The 20,657-nt window shown below is 39.2% G+C and overlaps 1 protein-coding gene across 10 annotated transcripts in view; it reads left to right on the top strand.

Moving 5' to 3' along the window:
- Positions 1 to 262: 262 nt before the first annotated feature.
- ABI1 (abl interactor 1) overlaps positions 263 to 20,657 on the top strand; it is a 123,969-nt gene continuing 103,574 nt past the window's right edge. For 6 of the 10 annotated variants that reach the window (XM_026490283.4, XM_026490279.4, XM_044380723.3 and 3 more), the window contains exon 1: positions 348 to 623. In XM_026490283.4, coding sequence (XP_026346068.1) covers positions 507 to 623 — 117 coding nt within the window. In that variant the 5' untranslated portion in view covers positions 348 to 506. Of the gene's footprint in view, positions 624 to 10,114; positions 14,892 to 20,657 lie in introns of those variants that run through there. The other 4 variants (XM_026490281.4, XM_026490284.4, XM_026490278.4 and 1 more) reach the window with 3 other exon arrangements.

Below are 20,657 nucleotides of genomic sequence, written 5' to 3'. Positions count from 1 at the left end.
TGATCACTGACATTTCCTAATCAAGCAAATTCTGCCAATTTTCACAGCCTTCTCCGGGAAAGGATTTCATCCTCTAGATTCACCCTGTGGCGCCACCTGCCGGAGATGTCAGGAACCTTCGCGCTTAAACCCCCTCCCTGGGCCGTCCTTACGCTCCTCCCCGTCCTTTACGCTCCTCCCCTATTCGCATGCGTTTTCGATGGGCCTCCTAGCCCGTGAGAGACTACAGTTCCCAGAAGACCATGCCAAAAAAAAAAATCCCGTGGTTGCGGCGAGGAGGAGGGAAAACGTGAAGGCTCGCGAGAGAACGGGATTGAGGCGGCTGCGCGAAGTGGGTGGAGCGGGGTGGAGAGAGTGAGGAGGAAGAGGAGGAGGTGCCGTCCCACAATACCAGGCGGGAGGGCGGTAGGCGGTTTGTATCCGGGCTGTGAGGTGCTCTGCGCCTCCGCGGACCTTGCTGCCTCCGTCTCTTTAGTGCGAGAGGAAGCGATGCAGAGGGGTGGAAAATGGCAGAGCTGCAGATGTTACTAGAGGAGGAGATCCCGTCTGGCAAGAGGGCGCTGATAGAGAGTTACCAGAATCTGACCCGGGTGGCGGACTACTGTGAAAACAACTACATACAGGTGAGGAGCGCGGGCGAGCGGGCGGGCGCTGGCCGGCCGGGCCGAGGATCCACCGCCTGCCGCCCGAGAGATCAGCCCACTGGGCGGGGTGGGGAACTGCCGTAACCTCAGCGGCTGCCTCAGCCCCAACCCCAACCCCAACCCCCAGCCGGGGAGATCAAGTGGCGGGGCTGAGGGAGTCGGGCTGCGATACAGGAAGTGGCTGTGGTGGTTGAAACCGATAGAAGGGGAGAGAGAAAATGGGCGAGGGAACCCGGAGCTCGCCGCCGCCGGAGCCCGGCGCTCCCCTGCTGTCCGCCTCCTTTCGGGCTGGCCCCCCCGGGTCGCGCGCTGCCCTCGGCAGCCTTCCATTCTCTGGACTCCTGTGTGGGAGAGGCAGCTGCCTCTCCGTCCGGAGAGGGGGTCTAGGACGGGGAGAGGAAAGGGCAGGGACGAGGCGCGGGGAGGAGCGGCAGAAGGGAGAGGAAAAGCGGGGTGTGTGTCGGGGGAAGGCGGGGTGGGGGCGATTATGTCAGTTTAACCCAGAGGGTGTGTCTTTTATTTATTTATTTTTTAAAAAATTTGTCATGAGTCACATAACACAGACCTCCCCGAGGAGAGGAGGAAGCGGGTGGGGAGTGAGGGAGGGCGTATAAGAGAAGTTAATCGCAAAATTCCTTTAATTGAAGGTTTGTAAATTTGCCTGGCTGTCCGTTTTCAAGTCGGGTTTTTTCCCCTCTCATCATTTTCACTTCCGCCCCACCATAATGTATTCTAGAGGTTGTTAGGACTATCGTTATTATAAAACAAATTCTTCTTAACTACTTGGAAAATGTCTTACTCTCTCTTCCCCAAAAGTTCTTGAACTGTTGGCTTTATAAGTAACTTAGAACGGTGTAACCTCCGGTTACTTATTTTCTGAGGTTTCTCTCTTTCCGACCTAAGTAAATGCATAGAGTATGAATCCAGATAGATTACCGAACATATTTAGTCCTACGACCATAATATAAAATGTTATTGTAAATTTATTAGAACATTCTTGGGGCCTTATTTATGACAGAATCTCGTTTGTTTTTATTTTAATTATTGGAAGTGATTTATGTTGTGGTAGTTTGGTTTGTAGATCTTTAACTGGGTAAACCAACAGTTTGCTATATATAGAAGCAAATAAAGAGCAGAGTCCTTTGTATGAGTATAATGGCATCAGAAATTCTCTTGTTAGGATAAAACATAAACCAAACGTGCTTTGAAAGAATCGGGTTATTGCGATTCAGAACTGAAGTATTTATAGAAATGCCTCCCATGTGATTTATCATTTTTAAGAACCAACAGTTTCTGTGTTGGCAAATGCTTTTCTTTATTTTTAGAAGGAGATACTGTTTTCAGAATATTTCGAATATTTCTCAATTTCCATATTAGTAACATTGTATCTTCAGTATCAGCAGTAGGAATTTATCTCATAAACTCCTTCAGGTTTTTACTTTAGGAGTTCTGATGAACTTGTTGAATGCCCAACCCTGTCTACTGTATTACTTGTTTTTGCAAACTTTGTAGTTAGCCTTTTAAAAAATATTCTAAAATCTATAGAAATGTGAATATAGTTTTCAAAGAGAAATGTGGTCTTGTAGTTTATTGATATTAACACATACAACGTGTATTCAGCCTAACAGGAAAAGCCTTAAAATTGAGGTGAATCTCAATTTGCTGAGGGTTCTCAAGATTTTGAAAGTCAAAGGGAAAGCACAGGAAGTTAATGTGCCCCCAATCCAGAAAAGTCATTTCTTTGTAGAAGTCATTAAATAAGTACTTCATAAAAGGGTAGCTTCTTTTGTTTTGTGTGTTGGGAAGTCTAACAAATATATGGTGTGGTAACTGCTATGTGTTGGCAAATGCAAACGTGTTTTAACTTGTCTGTTGACTACTTTTTTTTTTTCCAGGTAGTTGTGTGCTGTAAGGTTTTTATTTTTTTCCTCCCTGACCTCTTTCCTCTTCTCTTGCCATTATCATGTAACCCTGAAGCACTTTTAAACTTTATTGGTAATATTCCTAGTTAAGATAAATCGTGGTATTTCTTCTGTAGTCTCTCTTAAACATGTTAATACCATGGTGCCAAGAGCCATTGCCAGTGGCCCCCAATTGTTTTTGGTTGTTCTAAGTTTGACACCAGTGAGATATTCTGATCTTCCTGGGGGGAGGGAGGGAAAGATGAAATTCACACATAATGTTTATCTTAGTAGCCTTGGAACCTTGGGCAGCATGGTGCAGGCTACTAGCTGCCTTCCTGAGATGCTCAGATGGGGTTAGTCTCAGACAGGCTCAGAAGATGATGGAGACGGGGCACCTGGGTGGCACAGCGGTTAAGCGTCTGCCTTCGGCTCAGGGTGTGATCCCGGCGTTATGGGATCGAGCCCCACATCAGGCTCCTCTGCTGTGAGCCTGCTTCTTCCTCTCCCACTCCCCCTGCTTGTGTTCCCTCTCTCGCTGTCTGTCTCTGTCAAATAAATAAAATCTTTAAAAAAAAAAAAAAAGATGATGGAGACTGTGGAAGTTCATATTGTAGCTATTTTGTGATGTGCAGTGCTGCTAACTTTGGTGCTGTGAATAGGAAACAAATTGTGCTAGAAATACCGATTTAGATGTCTTTTGAGATCTTTCTGTATCCTTTCTGTGACTCTGATTGGGTTATAACCAACATCCTACATAAACATACCACGTCTCAGGGAAAGTATGCAGTCACTTGTGTTTTGAGAATTTTTTATACCCAAGATGAGTTAATTTATTGCCTGGGTGATTTTTATCCTGAGAGTTCAGTTTTCATTTTGTTTTTCTATAGTTTGGAAGTACAGTTCAGTTCAGGTGAGTTGTTTAGCAGACAAGTTCTTTTGGCTGTAGTTCAGTTGAGCCTAGAGCACTTTCTTAGCTCATCGGGTCCTGTTGACTTTAATTATTAAATTGTTTTATTAATAGCAAAACTTCTCAAAAGAGCCTATTATTGTAAAAAGGATGGGGCTTTTGAAATTGTTATGGGGAAATAATATTCAGAATATGAAATGTTTTGTATGTAGACGTGAAGAAAAACCTTTGCCTTTTTCTGGTGGGTTATGTCAAGGACAATCACTCGCAACTTGCATACACTCATCTGGCCAGTTCTCTTTGCTCTACTTTAGGTTCTGTACTGCCTTTGTCATGGGAACTATTTGGGGGAATAGGAAGGTAAGTTAAGTGAAAGGGAGTAGAAACTACTTAAGAAAGGTTTCTCAGCATGCAGATTGCTAGATTGGGGAAGGACATACAAGTCTTCCATACAACTTGTTAATTTAATTTTTCTGCCTGGAATTTTCCCAGCCAGAGCTACATTTGGGTTAACAAGAATATTCTCTTTTTTTTTTTTTTTTAAATAAATTGATCTGGGACATTTTTTTTTTTTTAAGATTTTATTTATTTATTTGTCAGAGAGAGCGAGCACAAGCAGGGGAAGAGGCAGAGAGAAGCAGGCTCCCCGCAGAATCCTGGGATCATGACCTGAGCTGAAGGCAGACTCTTAATGAACTGAGAAACCCAGGCATCCCTAACAAGTATATTCTAAAGTCTGGGAGTATGAAGGGGATATCATCAGTGAGCTACTTAGTTTAGCTTGTTTTCCATCTTCCATGATGTTAGTTTATGCTCCTTCTTATGCACATTTGATCTTGGAAGGCAGGTAATTTTTGAGAAGGAATAGTTTGGTGTAGGTAAAAGCTAACATTTCTGATACAGTACAATGTATGGCAGTTTATAAATAATGTCAATTATTACAGTAATTCTATGCTGCAGTTCAGAGGCATCAAATACCTAGCCTAAAGTTCTGTATCTTGTATTAGATAATGTCTGAAATCAAACCCAGATTTTCTGATTCCGTATCTTCAGTTCCTTTTAATGAATACTGACTGAATGGGGTATTTACCTCAGCATAGAGGATAAAAAGCTGGTGAGAAGAGGATACTATAATTGCTTCTATTTATTGAGTACCTACTCTGTCACAGTCTCTGCTGCTTGATTTGTATTATCTTTAATCCTTACAGAAACTCTCCATGATAGGCAGTATTTTCACAAACGAAATTAGGAATCAGTAAAGTTATATGAATTTTGTTTGATCATACAGTTAGTAATTGGCAGTCAGGGTTTCTGCTGGACTCCGAGAGACTCCACAGGCTATACTCTTGCTATATCACACTGTCTCCAGACTTGAATGAGTCTAGAACTCAAGAAACTAATTCAGAAATGTCTTGCTGAGCAAGTCTAGGAACCTAACAACTATTTTAACATTGTTTCTTCTGAGTTCCAACTTGCAAATAAAAGAACAGGTATGTTTGTAATTTGGGGGCTTGCCTTCATCACCAAAGGATGGTAGCTTTGGCACTTGAAGTGCTGAATTATAGGAATCAGGCTAGTTTTTCATTGAGCTTAGTGGATCTTTTTCCTTTCTGTACATCCTTGTCTGTTTTTAAATTCTTGTTCAGCTTTGCAGTTGTGATAAGAAAATTTGTAGAATAATTAGTGGAAGTTAACAGGGATGTCTGGGTGGCTTAGTTGTTTAAGCGTCTGCCTTCGGGACAGGTCATGATCTCCTAGTCCTGGTATTGAGCCCCAAGTTGAGCTCCCTGCTCAGCGGGGAGTCTGCTTCTCCCTCTCCCTCTATGCCTCCACCTGCTCTTGTTCGCTCGCTCTCTCAAATAAATAAAATCTTTAAACAAAATTAGAAGAAGATAACAAAAAAGTCTTGAAGTATTATGGTTATTTCTGATTTCCACACAAACTAAGTTCAGGTAAAGACAGTCAAAATGATTAAGGAGATTAGGATGGATTAGAAATGGTAAAATTCTTGGAATTGCACTTTGCATTTTGAGTACAGCAGGGGCTAGTGAAATTAGAGATCTAGGTTGGAAATCTAAATGAATTAAACAGGCTTTTAGTAATGTACAGTGTGGTGACTATAGTTAATACTGAATTGTGCATTTGAAAGTTGCTAAGAGAATAGATCTTAAAAATTCTCAGCACGGGAAAGAAAACAATTATTACTGTGTGGTGATGAATGTTAACTAGATTTATTGTGGTGATCATTTTGCAGTATATACAAATATTGAATGATGTACATGTGAAACTAATGTTATGACAATTATATTTAAAGTAAAAACAGGGCTTTTTAAAAGAAAGATTCTATTTATTTGAGAGAGAGAGAGAGCAAGTATGAGTGGGGGATGGGCAGAGGCAGAAGGAGAAGCAGAAGCAGACACCCCCTTGAGCAGGGAGCCCCATGTGGGGCTTGAGCCCAGGACCGCGAGATCACGACCCGAGCCCAAGGCAGACGCTTAACCGACTGAGCCACGTGCCCCAGAGCTTTATTGTTAAATTTTATTTATTTATTTTTTCAAAACCGGTCTTCAGATAATTTTATGGAAGATCCTCAGTTAATTGTTAGATTGATCCGTATCATGTCACAACATGTTTATTAATGTTGCTATGAAGCAGAGAGGATCTGACCTTCCATATTACATCTTACAAAAGTCCATTCATAAGAATAGAATATTATATTTCTTAATATATGCTCTCTTAATAATGCTCTCAAGAATATGGACTGTTTTTTAGGGCTGTTTGTCATTTGAAAGTTTGTATTAAAACTAATGTCCTGGAGCGCCTGGGTGGCTTAGTCAGTTAAGCATCTGACTCTTGGTTTCAACTCAGGTCATGATCTCAGGGTAGTGAGATGAAGGCCTGCACTGGGCTCTGTGCTCAGTGTGAAATCTGCTTGAGATTTTCTCTCCCTTCCTCTCCAACCCTCCCCCATCCCCCCCAAAATAAATAAAATCTTAAAAAAAAAATAAAACTAATGTCCTCTCCTTTTTCCTTTTGTACCTTTGATACTAATAAGAACTTTACCTGTGGTGCTTTGATTTAGTCCTGATCTGTTTAGATCCTGAGTTTTAGCATGCTTGTGTCTTTTGGATATTCTAGTCCCTCAGGATGAGGACACTTTTCTCATTCCTTCTGTGTGCTTCTGCTTCCTCCAGTTGGTTCTGATAGCTGAAGAATGCTAATGTTCCTTGTAGTGGAGGAAAGGTATTTGAACAAATGGAGGTCTGATCTGTGGTTGTGGTTGGAATAACCCTACCATTTCCAGTCCATCCTAATCTCAATCATTTAGAATAACCCTATTTATCTATCTTGAGTGAAATTTGTCCTAGTAATTACATCTGTGAGTTAACAAAAATATATTAGCCAGAAAGGAAAGCACTAACGTTGGGAGAAGAGGTTGAATCAAACATTAGGAGATTATGTGGATATAATTCCATAAAATTTCCATGTTGGATGAAAAGTAAGTTTAAAGTAATAGTTAAGTGCTAATTTAGGGGCATTAAAAAACTTTGAGGGGGTGGGTGCCTGGCTGGCTCAGTCAGTCTGAAGAGCATGTGACTCTTGATCTTGCTCTTGAGCTCTGAGTCGTGGCTTTGAGCCCCATGTTGGCTGTAGAGATTACTGGGGGGGGGGGGGACAAACTTAAAAAAAAGTTTGAGTTTTGGGGGAGCTGTATAGTTTTTCTAATGTCTATTTGTGTCGATTGTGATCTCCATTGAAGTTATGGTTTGATTTTAGAAGAAATAATAGTCAAACCCCAGAACTAGAAACTTTTAGTCACTAATTATTTGTTAAGACACTATATCAAAAAATAAGGGATTTAAAAAAATTACGGCATTAAGGGGCGCCTGGGTGGTTCAGTCGGTAAGCGTCCAACTCTTGAGCTCAGCTCAGGTCTTGATTTTAGGGTCGTGAGTTTCCAGCCCTGGGTTGGAGCTCAGCATGGAGCCTACTTAAAAAAAGTAAGGGGCGGGGGTAGGGGGCCAGGCCGGTCCGCCGGGGCGGGCCTGGTAGCCAGGGGCTCCGCGGACCACGGGAGAGGCCGCTTCATTGGCGCAACACCTCCGCCTCGGGATGCTCGGTTCCCCGAGGCAGGGCCTGGAGGAAGCCCCCGGAGTGCCCTGGGACCTTTGTCTGTTCCCTGTGCCGCCTGGACCCTTCATCCAAAGGGAGGCCTGGTGCATTCTGGCCCCCCTGGTTTGCCCCTTTTGGCACCGACCTTGTCACTGGGGGAGGCCAGGGGAGGAGGCCCAGCCTCCTGATGAGGAATAGCAAGGAGAGAATTCAGCTCCAGTTCAAAAGCCTACAAAATCTGAGACTGTCACTGCTCGTGTAAGGATTCCAGCTTTCCCTCCTGGCCAGAAATGTGCAGCCTGGACTTATTCAGAAAAGATCGGGCCCAGCACAGGCAGCGTCAGTGCAAACTTCCCCTACCCCGCCTTCCACCCATGTGTGTCAACCCTGCCCCTGGAGGGACCATCTCTCGAGGCTGAATGTTAACATTTCCAACATGGCAGGCAAAGGAGGAGTCAACTTTCCCTCCCCAAAGAATGGAGAGTGGAGGAGAAGTCTTTAATGTTGGTGGAAAGGAAGAGGGCATACCTGAGCCCTTCTAACTTTCTTCAAAATTCTCTGGGGTGGGAGTCAGCAAACTTTAAGTGTCACAAAATACATATTCTGGGCTTTCTGGGCCGTATGGTTTCATTTGCAGCTCCTTCACTCTGCCACTGTAGTGTGAAAGCAGTGGTAGATAATACACAAACAATGAGCATGGCTATGTTCCAATAAAACTTTATTTATAAAAACAAAACAAAACAAAAAGTAAGGGGCGCCTGGGTGGCTCAGTCGTTTAGCGTCTGCCTTTGGCTCAGGTCATGATCCCAGGGTCCTGGGGTTGAACCCCGCATCGGGCTCCCTGCTCAGCGGAAAACCTTCTTCTCCCTCTCCCACTCCCCCTGCTTGTGTTCCCTCTCTCACTGTGTCTCTCTGTGTCAAATAAATAAAAATCTTTAAAAAGAAATTTAAAAAATTACAGCATTGAGAAGATAAAACTTTTGGAAAATAGTAGTTATTGGATTTTATTTTTATTCATTTATTTATTTAATGTTTTTTATTTGTAATCTCTACACCCAACGAGGGGCTTAAACTCTCTGCAAGATGAACAGTTGCATGCTCTACGGACTGAGCAAGCCAGGAGTCCCTGGATTTTATTTATTTATTTTTATTTATTTATTTATGTGTTTATTTTTAAAGATTTTATTTATTTATTTGTTTGTTGGTGGGGGGGCAGATAACTCGAGCACGCAGACAGGGGGAGTGGTAGGCAGAGGGAGAGGCAGGCTCCCCGCTGAGCAAGGAACCTGATGAGGGACTTGATCCCAGGACCCTGGGATCATGACCTCAGCCTAAGGCAGATGCTTAACCAACTGAGCCACCCAGACATTCCTGGATTTTATATTTAAAGGAAATAGCTGAGCTGATAATTTTTTTTTTTTTAAAGATTTTATTTATTTGACAGGGATAGAGACAGCCAGCGAGAGAGGGAACACAAGCAGGGAGAGTGGGAGAGGAAGAAGCAGGCTCATAGCAGAAGAGCCTGATGTGGGGCTCGATCCCAGATCGCCGGGATCACGCCCTGAGCCGAAGGCAGACGCTTAACCGCTGTGCCACCCAGGCGCCCCCTGAGCTGATAATTTTAACAGTAAACATTAATTCCTTAGAAAGGAGACTTGAAATTTCCTATTGAAGTTTTCTAGTGTTACGACTCCATGTCAACTGAAATAAGTACAGTTAAACTTGGTTCTACTGGGGCGCCTGGGTGGCACAGCAGTTAAGCGTCTGCCTTCGGCTCAGGGCATGATCCCGGCGTTATGGGATCGAGCCCCACATCAGGCTCCTCCGCTATGAGCCTGCTCCTTCCTCTCCCACTCCCCCTGCTTGTGTTCCCTCTCTCGCTGGCTGTCTCTATCTCTGTCGAATAAATAAATAAAATCTTAAAAAAAAAAAAGCTACTTGGTTCTACTAATTTTCTCTATCTACAAAATGAAATTTTCTTAGAAAAAATTCGTAGTGAAGTGAAGTTTGTGAAGAAAATCTGAAAGCAAGATAAAACATCCTTAGAAAGATAATGTGTGTTATCAAATAGATTCTAATTTTGATATGTATCTGAGCTTTAGCAACTTCAGATGTTTGCAGAATTGTGATTTATGTTGATTAAAGAATATTGGTAGGATTATTTCAAATATAACTTAAAGTATACGGAAACTAATTTTAAATCTTATTTTACCAATAATTAATGCAATAATTGAAAATTTATTATGGAAAATTTCAAAAATACTCAGAAATGAAGAGAATATATAATGAAACCTCATATGTTCATCACCCACCTTTAACAAGTATTAACTCATGGTGAGTCTCCTTTCATCTGTATTCCTCTTAAATCTCCATACATTATTATAAAGCCTATCTTTTATATATCATTTCATCCACAAATACTTTAATATATTCCACTGAAAGATAAAGGCTTATTATTAAATCGTTGCATAAGTTTTATATGTGGAGAAAAGATAATGAATGTTACTGTAATTTGTGACAAAAAGAGCTTTAAAATAGTTAATATATATTTACAGTTAACATTTTTAATTTCTTTTCAAGATTTTATTTATTTATTTGTCAGAGAGAGAGAGAGACAGCAAGCATAAGCAGGCAGGCAGATGGAGAAGCAGGCTGTCTGCTGAGCAAGGAGCCTGATGCAGGACTCAATCCCAGGACCCTGGGATCACGACCTGAGCTGAAGGCAGACACTTAACCAACTGTGAGTCACCCAGGCGTCCCAACATATTTTTAACTTACAGCTAATTTTGTTAGTGATTCCTGCCACAGGCTGATTAGATACAGCTATATTATTTGGTTCGTAATGGAAGGTTTTTGTTTTTGTTTTTTGAGGATTTAATTGGCTTTATTAAGCAATTCATGAATCTGGGATCATTCCACATAGCAAGTAGAGGGGAGCTCCCAAGTGGAATTTTTTTTATTCAGGTATAATTCTTATAATATAAAACCAACCATTTTAAAGTATTTAGTTTAATGGTATTTAGTACATTTCCAGTGTTGTGCAACCATCACCTTAATCTAGTTCCAAAACATTTTTATCACCCCTCAAATAACCTTGTACTCATTAAGCAGTTTGTCCCTATCCCTACCCACCTAGTACCTGGCATCTACCAATTTGCTGTCTCTCTGAATTTACCTATTCTATATAGTTCATATAAGTGGAATTATACAATATGAGGCCTTTTTTTCTGGCTTCTTTCCGTTCATAGTAAGTATAATATTTTTGATGTTCATTCATTTTATAGCATTTTATAGCATGTATTATTATTTAATCCCTTTTTATGATTGAGTATATATCATCCATTGATGGACGTTTGAGTTGTTTCTGCCTTTTGGCTATTGTGAATGGTATTGCTGTGAGTATTCATGTATGGTATTTATTTGAGGGCCTGTTTTCAGTTCTTTGGCATATATACACCTAGGAGTGGTTCATAATGCTCTTTTGTTGTGAAATATATAACTAATTGCACTGTAGTACCATTATATTGCAGTGTAATGAGGGATTTCCAGGCTTGAGCATATACTCAGAATTTCAGTGTAAATTGATAGAAATTAAGACTTAGAGCCTAATTTTTCACTTTATATTTAAGCTTAATTTTCCCTGATTACCAAAGTAATATGAAATATGGTAATTGCACAAATTTTAAATTTTTTAGAAATATACATGGCTTAGACAGTTACAAGTTGGTGGAGCTTGTAACTTTTGATCTTGAGGTTTTGAGTTTGAGCCCCATGTTAGGTATAGAGATTACTTAAAAATAAAATCTTTTAAAAAAACTCACTTCTTTGTACAGCCTTTAAAGATTGTATCTAAAGCTTATGCTGTACAGTTGGTAAACTCATATTGTTTACTCTAAGGCAGAAAATATTTCAGTCATAATATATTTTAAAAACTAAAAACATTCTGAAACTTCTGTGAGATTATCTAATTATTAAATCAAATGTGAATTCTTATTCAGAGCTTAAAGCGTAGTATGCAAGATGTATATCTGGATATTCTCAGCTGCTTTTAATTAGAGCAAATTTTTATTTTTTATCTCCTTGAAAGTTAAAGGGAACAAAAATACTGTGCTAACAACAATGTATATCATTGAAAAACTTCAATTTACCTTTAAGCTGCTTGTTTCCTGAATGCTTTATATTTAATTCCTAGTAGTAATTTCTACATGCTGTGATAGAATTGCATTCGATAAATTTTATTTTTCCCTTTTGTGAAAAGGCAAGCATGGTGCTTTTTTTTTTTTTAAGATTTAAAAATTTTTATTTTTAAGTAATCTGTACACCCAATATGAAGCTTGAACTCACAACCCTGAGATCAAGAATCATATGCTCCACTGACTGAGCCAGCCAGGCACCCCAAGCATGGTGCTTTTGAGAACTCTTTCTGTTCTTGCCATGGGAAATTAATGTCTTCCAGAAAGGTAAACACCAGAAATGTATATAATGCATCATGTGGAAAAAGATACTTCTTTATTCAAATATTAGCAACCTAAGACAATAACAAATACTTTAAAATGTTGTGTACTGGAAAAGGTTTATGAGTGTCATTTTATTTATTTATTTATTTTTAAAGATTTAGTTATTTCAGAGAGAGCATGAGCAAGGGAAGGGGCAGAGAGGGAGAGAGAGAGAGAGAGAGAAGCAGACTCCCTGCTGAGTGCAGAGCCTGACTAGACGAGGGGCTCCATCTCACGATCCCGAGATCGTGATATGAGCTGAAATTAAAGAGTTGGGTGCCCAACTGACTGAGCCACACAGGTGCCCCTGTGAGTGCCATTTTAAAATCATGATTATTGCTCAAAAGTGGGCCCTTAACATAGCCCAGCAATCCCACTGTATTTTTCACATCAATATATTCTGCTGCTCACCATAAACTGTTTTAAATGTTCTCTTCCCTTTTAAAATCTCTTTCCTTTCTAATCTTTTATTCCATAGAGAAAATAGTCCTCATTATATGACATATAATTTCTTACCACTGCATCTCCAAGCTTACTAGCATCCTTATCCAACCTGTTCTACTTCCTTCTTATAATGGAGGAGAGATGTTCTTCCTCCTAGCTAAGGTCAGTCATTATCTTTGCTCTGAATGCCATTTTCTCTTACCTTTTCAAAAGCCTTAAACTTTCCTTCTCTCTTTATTGAATTTGTGCAGTTGGAATCAAAACATCTCAAGTCTTTTCTGTATTAGAAAATTATCCTTTTGGGGGCGCCTGGGTGACTCAGTCGTTAAGCGTCTGCCTTTGGCTCAGGGCATGATCCCAGGGTCCTGGGATTGAGCCCCACATCAGGCTCCTCCGCTGGGAGCCTGCTTCTTCCTCTCCCACTCCCCCTGCTTGTGTTCCCTCTCTCGCTGGCTGTCTCTTTCCGTCAAATAAATAAATAAAATCTTTAAAAAAAAAAGAAAATTATCCTTTGATTTCATAGATCCATGTAGTAACTGACCTCTTTTAATGTTGCTTAGAGTTTTATTAAAATTATCATCTACGCCTTCCTCCATCCCTCACTTTGCATTCACTCTTTAACCTGTTCTGTTTTGTCTGTCATCAGCACTGCTCCACTGAAATTGTGTTCAGTAACCTACTGCTGCAAAATTCACTGAACTCTGTTTAGTTCTCTTTTTTAATGGTAGATATTTTTTAAAGATTTATTTATTTATTTTGGGGAAAGAGGGAGAGAGCATGCACGTGCACGAGCAGGAGGGACAGAGGGAGAGACAATCCCAAGCCCAATGCAGGGCTCAATCTCATGACCCTGAGATCATGACCTGAGCTGAAACCAAGAGTCAGATGCTGAGCCACCCAGATGTGTGCCCCCAAATGTATTCTCATTTTGTCTTCTTGCATTATTTCACACAGTTGACTATTTCCCTTTTTTGAAAAGTTAATCCTTGTTTTTTTTTTTGAGTGTAGTCGATAAGCAATGTTAAATTAGTTTCAGGTGTTCAAGGTAGTGATTCCAGAGAAGTCTATACATTATGCTATGCTCACCACAAGTGTAGTTACCATATGTCACCGTATCAGTGCTATTACAGTATCATTGACTATCTTCCCTATGCTGTACCTTTTATCCCTGTGACTTATTCATTCCATAACTTGAAGACTATAGCTCCCACTCCCTTTCGCTTATTTTGTCCAACTCCCCATCCTACCTTTAAGTATTAAAGTGGCCTAATCGATACCTCTGCTTATTTCAGTCACAAGTGCCTCAGACTTAACATGCTAGAAACTGAATTCATCGCCTTTCCCCAGTCTCCTTTACTACTGGCCATTCACTCACTTATTCAAAACCTAGGCATCATTCTTGAGTCCGTTATTCCTCTTTGTCCTGTCCTCCAATTCATCTGTAACAGGTCCTGTTGATTCTTCTAAGTATCTCTTAAATTGGCCTATTCCGTCTCTACCATCCCATTGTAAAGCTTAGACAACTGCTATAGCTTCTAATTGTCTTTAAATCACCACATGTCTTCCTCTGATCACATTCCCATTATCTGTACTGTGGCTCAAGTGGTATTTTGAAAAGAGAAATCTATCATGTTACTCCCTGCTTAAAAATCTTCCTGTGATTCCCCATAAGTATACAATCTCACAATAAGACCTAAGAGGCCCTATATAGCATAGCTCCTATTTTTCTAGTCTTGTTGGATTCATCCTGTTACCTTCATCTTACTAGTCATATTGGCCTTTCAGTTTTTGAAATTTCATTCTTTTCTAAAGCCTTCGCAAATGTCGTTCTCTCACTAGAAAACTTGTTCCTCTTAGTCTGAATATTACCATTTGTCAGGTCTTGTAGTTCAGAGAAAATTATTGTACTTACTCATTGTTCACTTGATAAAAATTCTTTGAGTACCTACCATGTGTCAAGTACTCTCTGAGGTTCCAGAGATACTATAGTAAGGCCAAGTACCTACCCTTATGAAGTTTTCATTATAGAGATGAGGAGAGAGACAATAAGAGACAATAAGACTGTTTTAGATGGGGAGAAGTGCTGTTTGGAAAATTAAATGGGAAAACAAAGTGATTAAAAAAATGGGCAGAGGATCTAAATTGATATTTTTCCAAAGAAGATGTACAGATGGCCAGCAGACACATGGAAAGATGCTCAACCTTGCTAATCATCAAGGAAATGCAGATCAAAACCACAGTGAGATATCACCTATACCTGTCAGAATGGTTTGAATCACAAAAGACAAGAAATAAGAAGTGTTGGTGTGGATGTGAAGAAAAACGAACCCTGTGCACTGTTGGTGGGAATGTAAATTGGTACAGCCACTGAGGAAAACAGTATGTAAGTTCCTCAAAAAATTAAAAATAGAAATACCGCATGATCTAATAATTTCACTACTGGGTATTTACCCAAAGGAAATGAAAACACTAATTCGAAAAGATACATGTACTCCTGTGTTTATTGCAGCATTATTTACAATAGCCAAGATGTGGAAGCAATCTAAATGTCCATCAATAGATATATGGATAAGGAAGATGTGGTACACACACACACACACACACACACACACACAGGAATATTATTCAGCCATGAAAAGGATGAGAATTTGCCATTGTGACAACATGGACGAACCTAGAGGGTATAATGCTAAGTGAAATAAATCAGACCAAGAAAGACAAATACTGTAGGATTTAACTCATGTGGAATCTAAAAAACGAAACAAATGAATAAACAAAAAGTGGAATCAGACTTATAAATATAAAGAACAAAGTGATGGTTGCCAGAGGGAAGGGAGTGTGGGCAAAATGGATGAAGGGGAGTAGGAGATACAGTCTTCCAGTTACGGGATGAATAAGTCATAGGAATAAAAGGCACAGCATAGGGAATATAGTTAATGATACTGTAATAGTATTGTATGGTGACAGATGGCAGCTACACTTGTGGTGAGCATAGCATAATGTGTAGACTTCTCTGGAATCACAGTGTTGTATAGCTGAAACTACCGTAACATTGTGTGTCAATTATACTAAAAAAATTAAATACAACAGAGCAAATAAACTTAGTATTACTCTGACCTGGTTTAAAAAAAAAACAAAGATAATTAAATGGGGTGATGATACAGAAAATTTGAATTGGAAGGAGGACTTTAAGGAAGTTAGGGAGTGGTACTCTATGGAGGTGACGTTAGAGCTGAGACCTGGAGGGTAGATATTGCATCTTCCATGTGAAGATCCGAGGAAAAGGAAAGATGGGAAAAATCTTTCTAAGGGTAATATGGCTAGAGGATAGTTGGTGTGAGGGAAACTGGTAGGAGAGAGGTCAGAGAGATTGTCAAGAGCCAGAGTACACAGGGCCTTGAAGGCCTTGAAAAGAGGTTTGATTTTATTCAAAATGTGTTGGGGTTATCATTAGAGTACTTGATTTACTTTTTAAAAGAATCATTCAGGCTACTGACTGGAAAACATAACTGAAGGGAAGGACAAAGCAGAATCAGCCAGCAGGGAGGGTATCCTGGTAGTCCAGGCAGGAAATGAGAATTGCTTGTACTTTAGTGTGGGGTGGGGAATTAAGGGGAGAGCTTGGATATTTTTAAGGCAGAGCTGGACAGGATTTACTGGTGGATTGGATATGGGGTATGAGGGAAAGAGAGGAATCTAAGAATGACTCCTAGTTTAAATTTTTTTCTAAGTACGTTAGTGGATGTAGTACATCTGTGGGAGGATATCAAGAGTACTGATTATTAAGTAGATACCAATTGTTAAGAGATACCAATTAGACAGCCAAATAGGCCAGATGGTCATTCTGGAGCTTAGGAAAGAGTCAGAGTTGGTTAACAACGTTTAGGAATCATAGAATAGATTAGCACTGTTTCACAGAAATATAATGTGAGGCACATATGTAATTTAAAAATTTTCTAAGAACCACATTAAAAAAATATGGAGAAACAGGTTGAAATAAATAACCCAGTGCATCCAAAATAATTATTTCAGTAAGCAATCAGCATAGTTAATTAAAGGGATATTTTACTGTGTGTGTGTGTGTGTGTGTGTGTGCACTAAGTATTTGGAATCTGATGTGTTTTATACTTAGCACATTTTAGTTGGGACATGGATAGTGAAAAACTGGGGGTATTAATGGGTAGGAAGTACTGTGGTATGAGAGGATAGTTGGAATTGAGGTACTAGAGTAAGTAAACTGTAGAGATGGAAGTTGTGTGTGTAGAATGTGGGATTTTTGAAATCTAGATTTTTGAAATTGGTGTAATTACTTGGCGATGATCATGAGAGTTTTTGACTGTGGTGAAAAAAATGCAAGAAAAAATTGTTTCAGTTCAGAAGGTCAAGTGAGAGGGAAGGGTTTTTGGTGGATTATCAGAATGTATGTGGACATCACTAAAAAAAATGATATGAATAGTGGTGAATTAGTGAGCTAGATGTTAGAGTCCCTCCAGTGTGATGGATGTTGGTAGATGACACTTATAAGGAGGTTACTTCCTTAGACACCTCTTCCCTGTCCCACAGGTCAGTTTTATACCCTGTTAAACACTCGCATAGAATCCTATATCCTCTGTAGCATTAATTGCACCTGTTTGACACTTGATGCCAATCTCCAAGAAAGCAGGACCAGGATTGTCTTGTTTATTCCCATAACTCCAGTGCCTGCTCAATACCTGGCACATAAATTCTCTTAAAGTGTAAAGAAGTCTAGAAGCTTGGTTCCAGTCCTTATTCCATCTTGAATTAGTTTTATTGTAACCAGCCTTTAACTCTCTTTTACCTTCTGTGAAAGGGCAAATTTGAATTAGGTTATGTACAGATTGACAATTCAAAAAAATTTTTTTAAAAAGTATTTGTTTATTTGAGAGAGAGAGCAAGTGTGCATAGTGTGCGCATGAGTAGGGGGAGAGGCAGAGGGAGAGGGAGAAGCAGACCCCTGCTGAGTAGGAAGCCTGAAGTGGGGCTTGATCCCAGCACCTGGAGATCATGACCTGAGCCAAAGGCAGATGCTTTAACTGACCGAGCTACCCAGGTGCCCCTATTTAAAAAAAATTTATAAGTTTTAATTCCAGTTATTTAATACACAATGTTATAATAGTTTCAAGTGTACAGTATAGTGATTCAATAGTTCCATGCATCACCCAATATTCATGGTGACAAGTACACACTCCTTAATCCCCAGATTGACAATTCTGATGGTTTTTAGTAAAGTTTGTTCCTGTATGACTTCCATTTCTGGTGTTTTTCGTTAGTTTGTTTCTGAGTTCTTCAGTTTTCTCCAAAACAAACAAACAAATCTCTGATTTACTTATACCTGTTCCTTCCATTGAGTTGGTAGCAGATGTTATGTTTAAATGTTTACTTTGTTACAATTAAGATATCAAGACACTGAATAAACAGATTATTCAGGAAATGATTTAATTCCAGTTGTTATGAACTGTGATTCCTCTTAAACATTCTTAAAACCTTTGGGTTAAAATCAGTTTTTTCAAGGCTTACTGAAGAAAGAAAATGTAGGGTAGTATGTGTTAGAACATCTTTTTCTTTATCTCTTGATCAGTTTTCTATAATATAGATCAATATTACTGAAACTTAACGGTCTCAGGACTCCCTTATACTCTTGAAGAATTGAGGTCCTCAGAGAACTTTTCTTTAGCTGAGTTATATCAGTATTTACTGTATCAAAAATTAAGACCAAGTTTAAAATATTTATTAATTCAGTTAAAATAACATGTAATGGGCTTAATATTGTTAATGTAAATAATATATTTTTTTGAAAAATAACCATAATTTTCCAAAACAAAAAAATTATGTTTGATAGGAAGAGTGACATTATTTTACATTATTGCAAATCTCTTCAGTGACTAGCTAATAGCTAAATTCTCATCTGCTTTTGCATTCAATCTATTATATTTTATTTTGGTTGAAGTATATAAAAATATGGCTTCATACAGTTGTGTAGTTGGAAGGAAGAGTTGGATTCAGGAGGAGTATTTTGTGCATATAATTGTGGATAATCTTTGTTGGTGTTTCATCAGAACTTGGCACATTATAGTTTCCTGAGGGTTGGTTGCAGTGTGGACTCTGAAACCATATCGGTAAACATTTTGTCCTCCGTTACACTAGAAATTGTTGTATAGGTCATTTGGAAAAGTAGAGAAGAGCTTTCAAACTCATATTGATGAGTACAGGTTTTCAAAAATTCTAATTTTTGCTTGAAAGCTTGAATTTTGCATTGGCAACAAATATTACCAATTATTTTCCTTGAAGTGATAGGCTCTTCTTAATAACCATAGTTCGTCAGTTGTTTTTTGAAGTAACAATGACCTCGTTTTTGAAGTCGTTTTTTGAAGTTCTGTGGAGAAGTAGCTTTTTCAGCTTGTAGATACAGTGCTTTTTCCTAAAGGCAACCATCATACTTAGAATTTGAAAGTATTTTATGTTTACTCCCCATTTTGTCACACAGAATATTAAAAGTCACATTAAGGGCCAGGATTTAGTAAGGTTAGTATTTTTTCCTCTTTTTTCAAGAACATTTTTAAATGAAGCTGTTTTTTTCTCCCCTGAGATTGGTTAGGACTATAGATCACAACATTTGTTAGTGCAGTTGGTGACACTGACTTGATTCATGCTAGAAGGCTGGTGGTTTGTCACCTTTGCTTTTTCACCATCGTTGCAAATATAAACAGAAAAGAAGGCAAATAGTGTTAGTATTATTGTAAAAATAGTTTTGACCTTGTGAACCTCCTGAGAAAGTCTTAGCCACCTTGAGAGGTCTGCAGACCACACTTTGAGAAACTTGATATAGATGATTGGTTTAGTTGTCTTAATGTCTTCCTTTTGTTCTAATAATAGTCTGAATTTTAAATACGACATTGTAGCGCTATATATATTAGTCATCTCTGACTAAAGGAGCTTGGGTAATACCTCATAAATTTAAATTTCCTTATGTAGGAATTCTCTTAGCTTTGCATATACTGTGTTAATTATTTGGATAGTTTTTTTTTTTTTTTAAAGATTTTTTTATTTATTTATGTGACAGAGAGACAGCCAGCGAGAGAGGGAACACAGCAAGGGAGTGGGAGAGGAAGAAGTAGGCTCCCAGCGGAGGAGCCCGATGTGGGACTCGATCCCAGAACGCGGGGATCACACCCTGAGATGAAGGCAGATGCTTAACGACTGGCTACCCAGGCGCCCCTGGGTAGTTTTTATATTGAGTCTTATTGCTCTATTTTACCTCTCAGTTGCACTAATTTTGAAATACTTTAAAAAGTTTCAAATATGTTTTCTCCAAATTTCAACAATGCTAAAAATTTTGTAACGTTAGAATAAATTTATTTAATAGGAAGTTGTTCAAAATATATGATTATAATGAAGCAGTATGAAATACTAATTTTAAAGTGATACAGTAATCACTTATTTCTAATTTGAAAAGTATGTTCCACATTAGATTTGAAGAAATCTATTCTTTTTTTTTTTTTTTTAAAGATTTTATTTATTTATTCGACAGAGAGAGACAGCCAGCAAGAGAGGGAACACAAGCAGGGGGAGTGGGAGAGGAAGAAGCAGGCTCCCAGCAGAGGAGCCCGATGCGTGGCTCGATCCCAGGACCCCGGGATCACGCCCTGAGCTGAAGGCAGACGCTTAATGACTGAGCCACCCAGGCGCCCCTGAAGAAATCTATTCTTGATATTATCCCATGGCACATATCTTCCTTTTCTTTTTCTTTTTTTAAAAAGATTTTATTTATTTATTTGAGAGAGAGAGAGAGAGATCACAAGCGGGGGGTGGGGGATAGAAGGAGAAGCCAACTCCCTGCTGAGCAGGGAGCCTGATGGGGGTCTTGATCCCAGGACTCTGGGATCATGACCCAGGCTGAAGGCAGATGCTTAACCAGCTGAGCCACCCAGGTGCTCCATGTCTTCCTTTTCTATACTAATGTATTTATGTCTTAAAAAATAAAAATAACCAAAATGTAGAAAGGAACAAAATAGGAGGATATGCTTTTGTTTTAGCTGTTTTCTGGCATTATATATATATATATTTTTTTTAAGTTTTTTTTTTTTTTTTTTAATTTATTTGTCAGGGCTGGGGGAGCATGCACAAGCAG

Source organism: Ursus arctos, unplaced genomic scaffold (assembly GCF_023065955.2).
Source record: "Ursus arctos isolate Adak ecotype North America unplaced genomic scaffold, UrsArc2.0 scaffold_30, whole genome shotgun sequence".
Taxonomy (NCBI): Eukaryota; Metazoa; Chordata; class Mammalia; order Carnivora; family Ursidae; genus Ursus; species Ursus arctos.
This window is presented reverse-complemented; position numbering and strand designations above follow the sequence as displayed.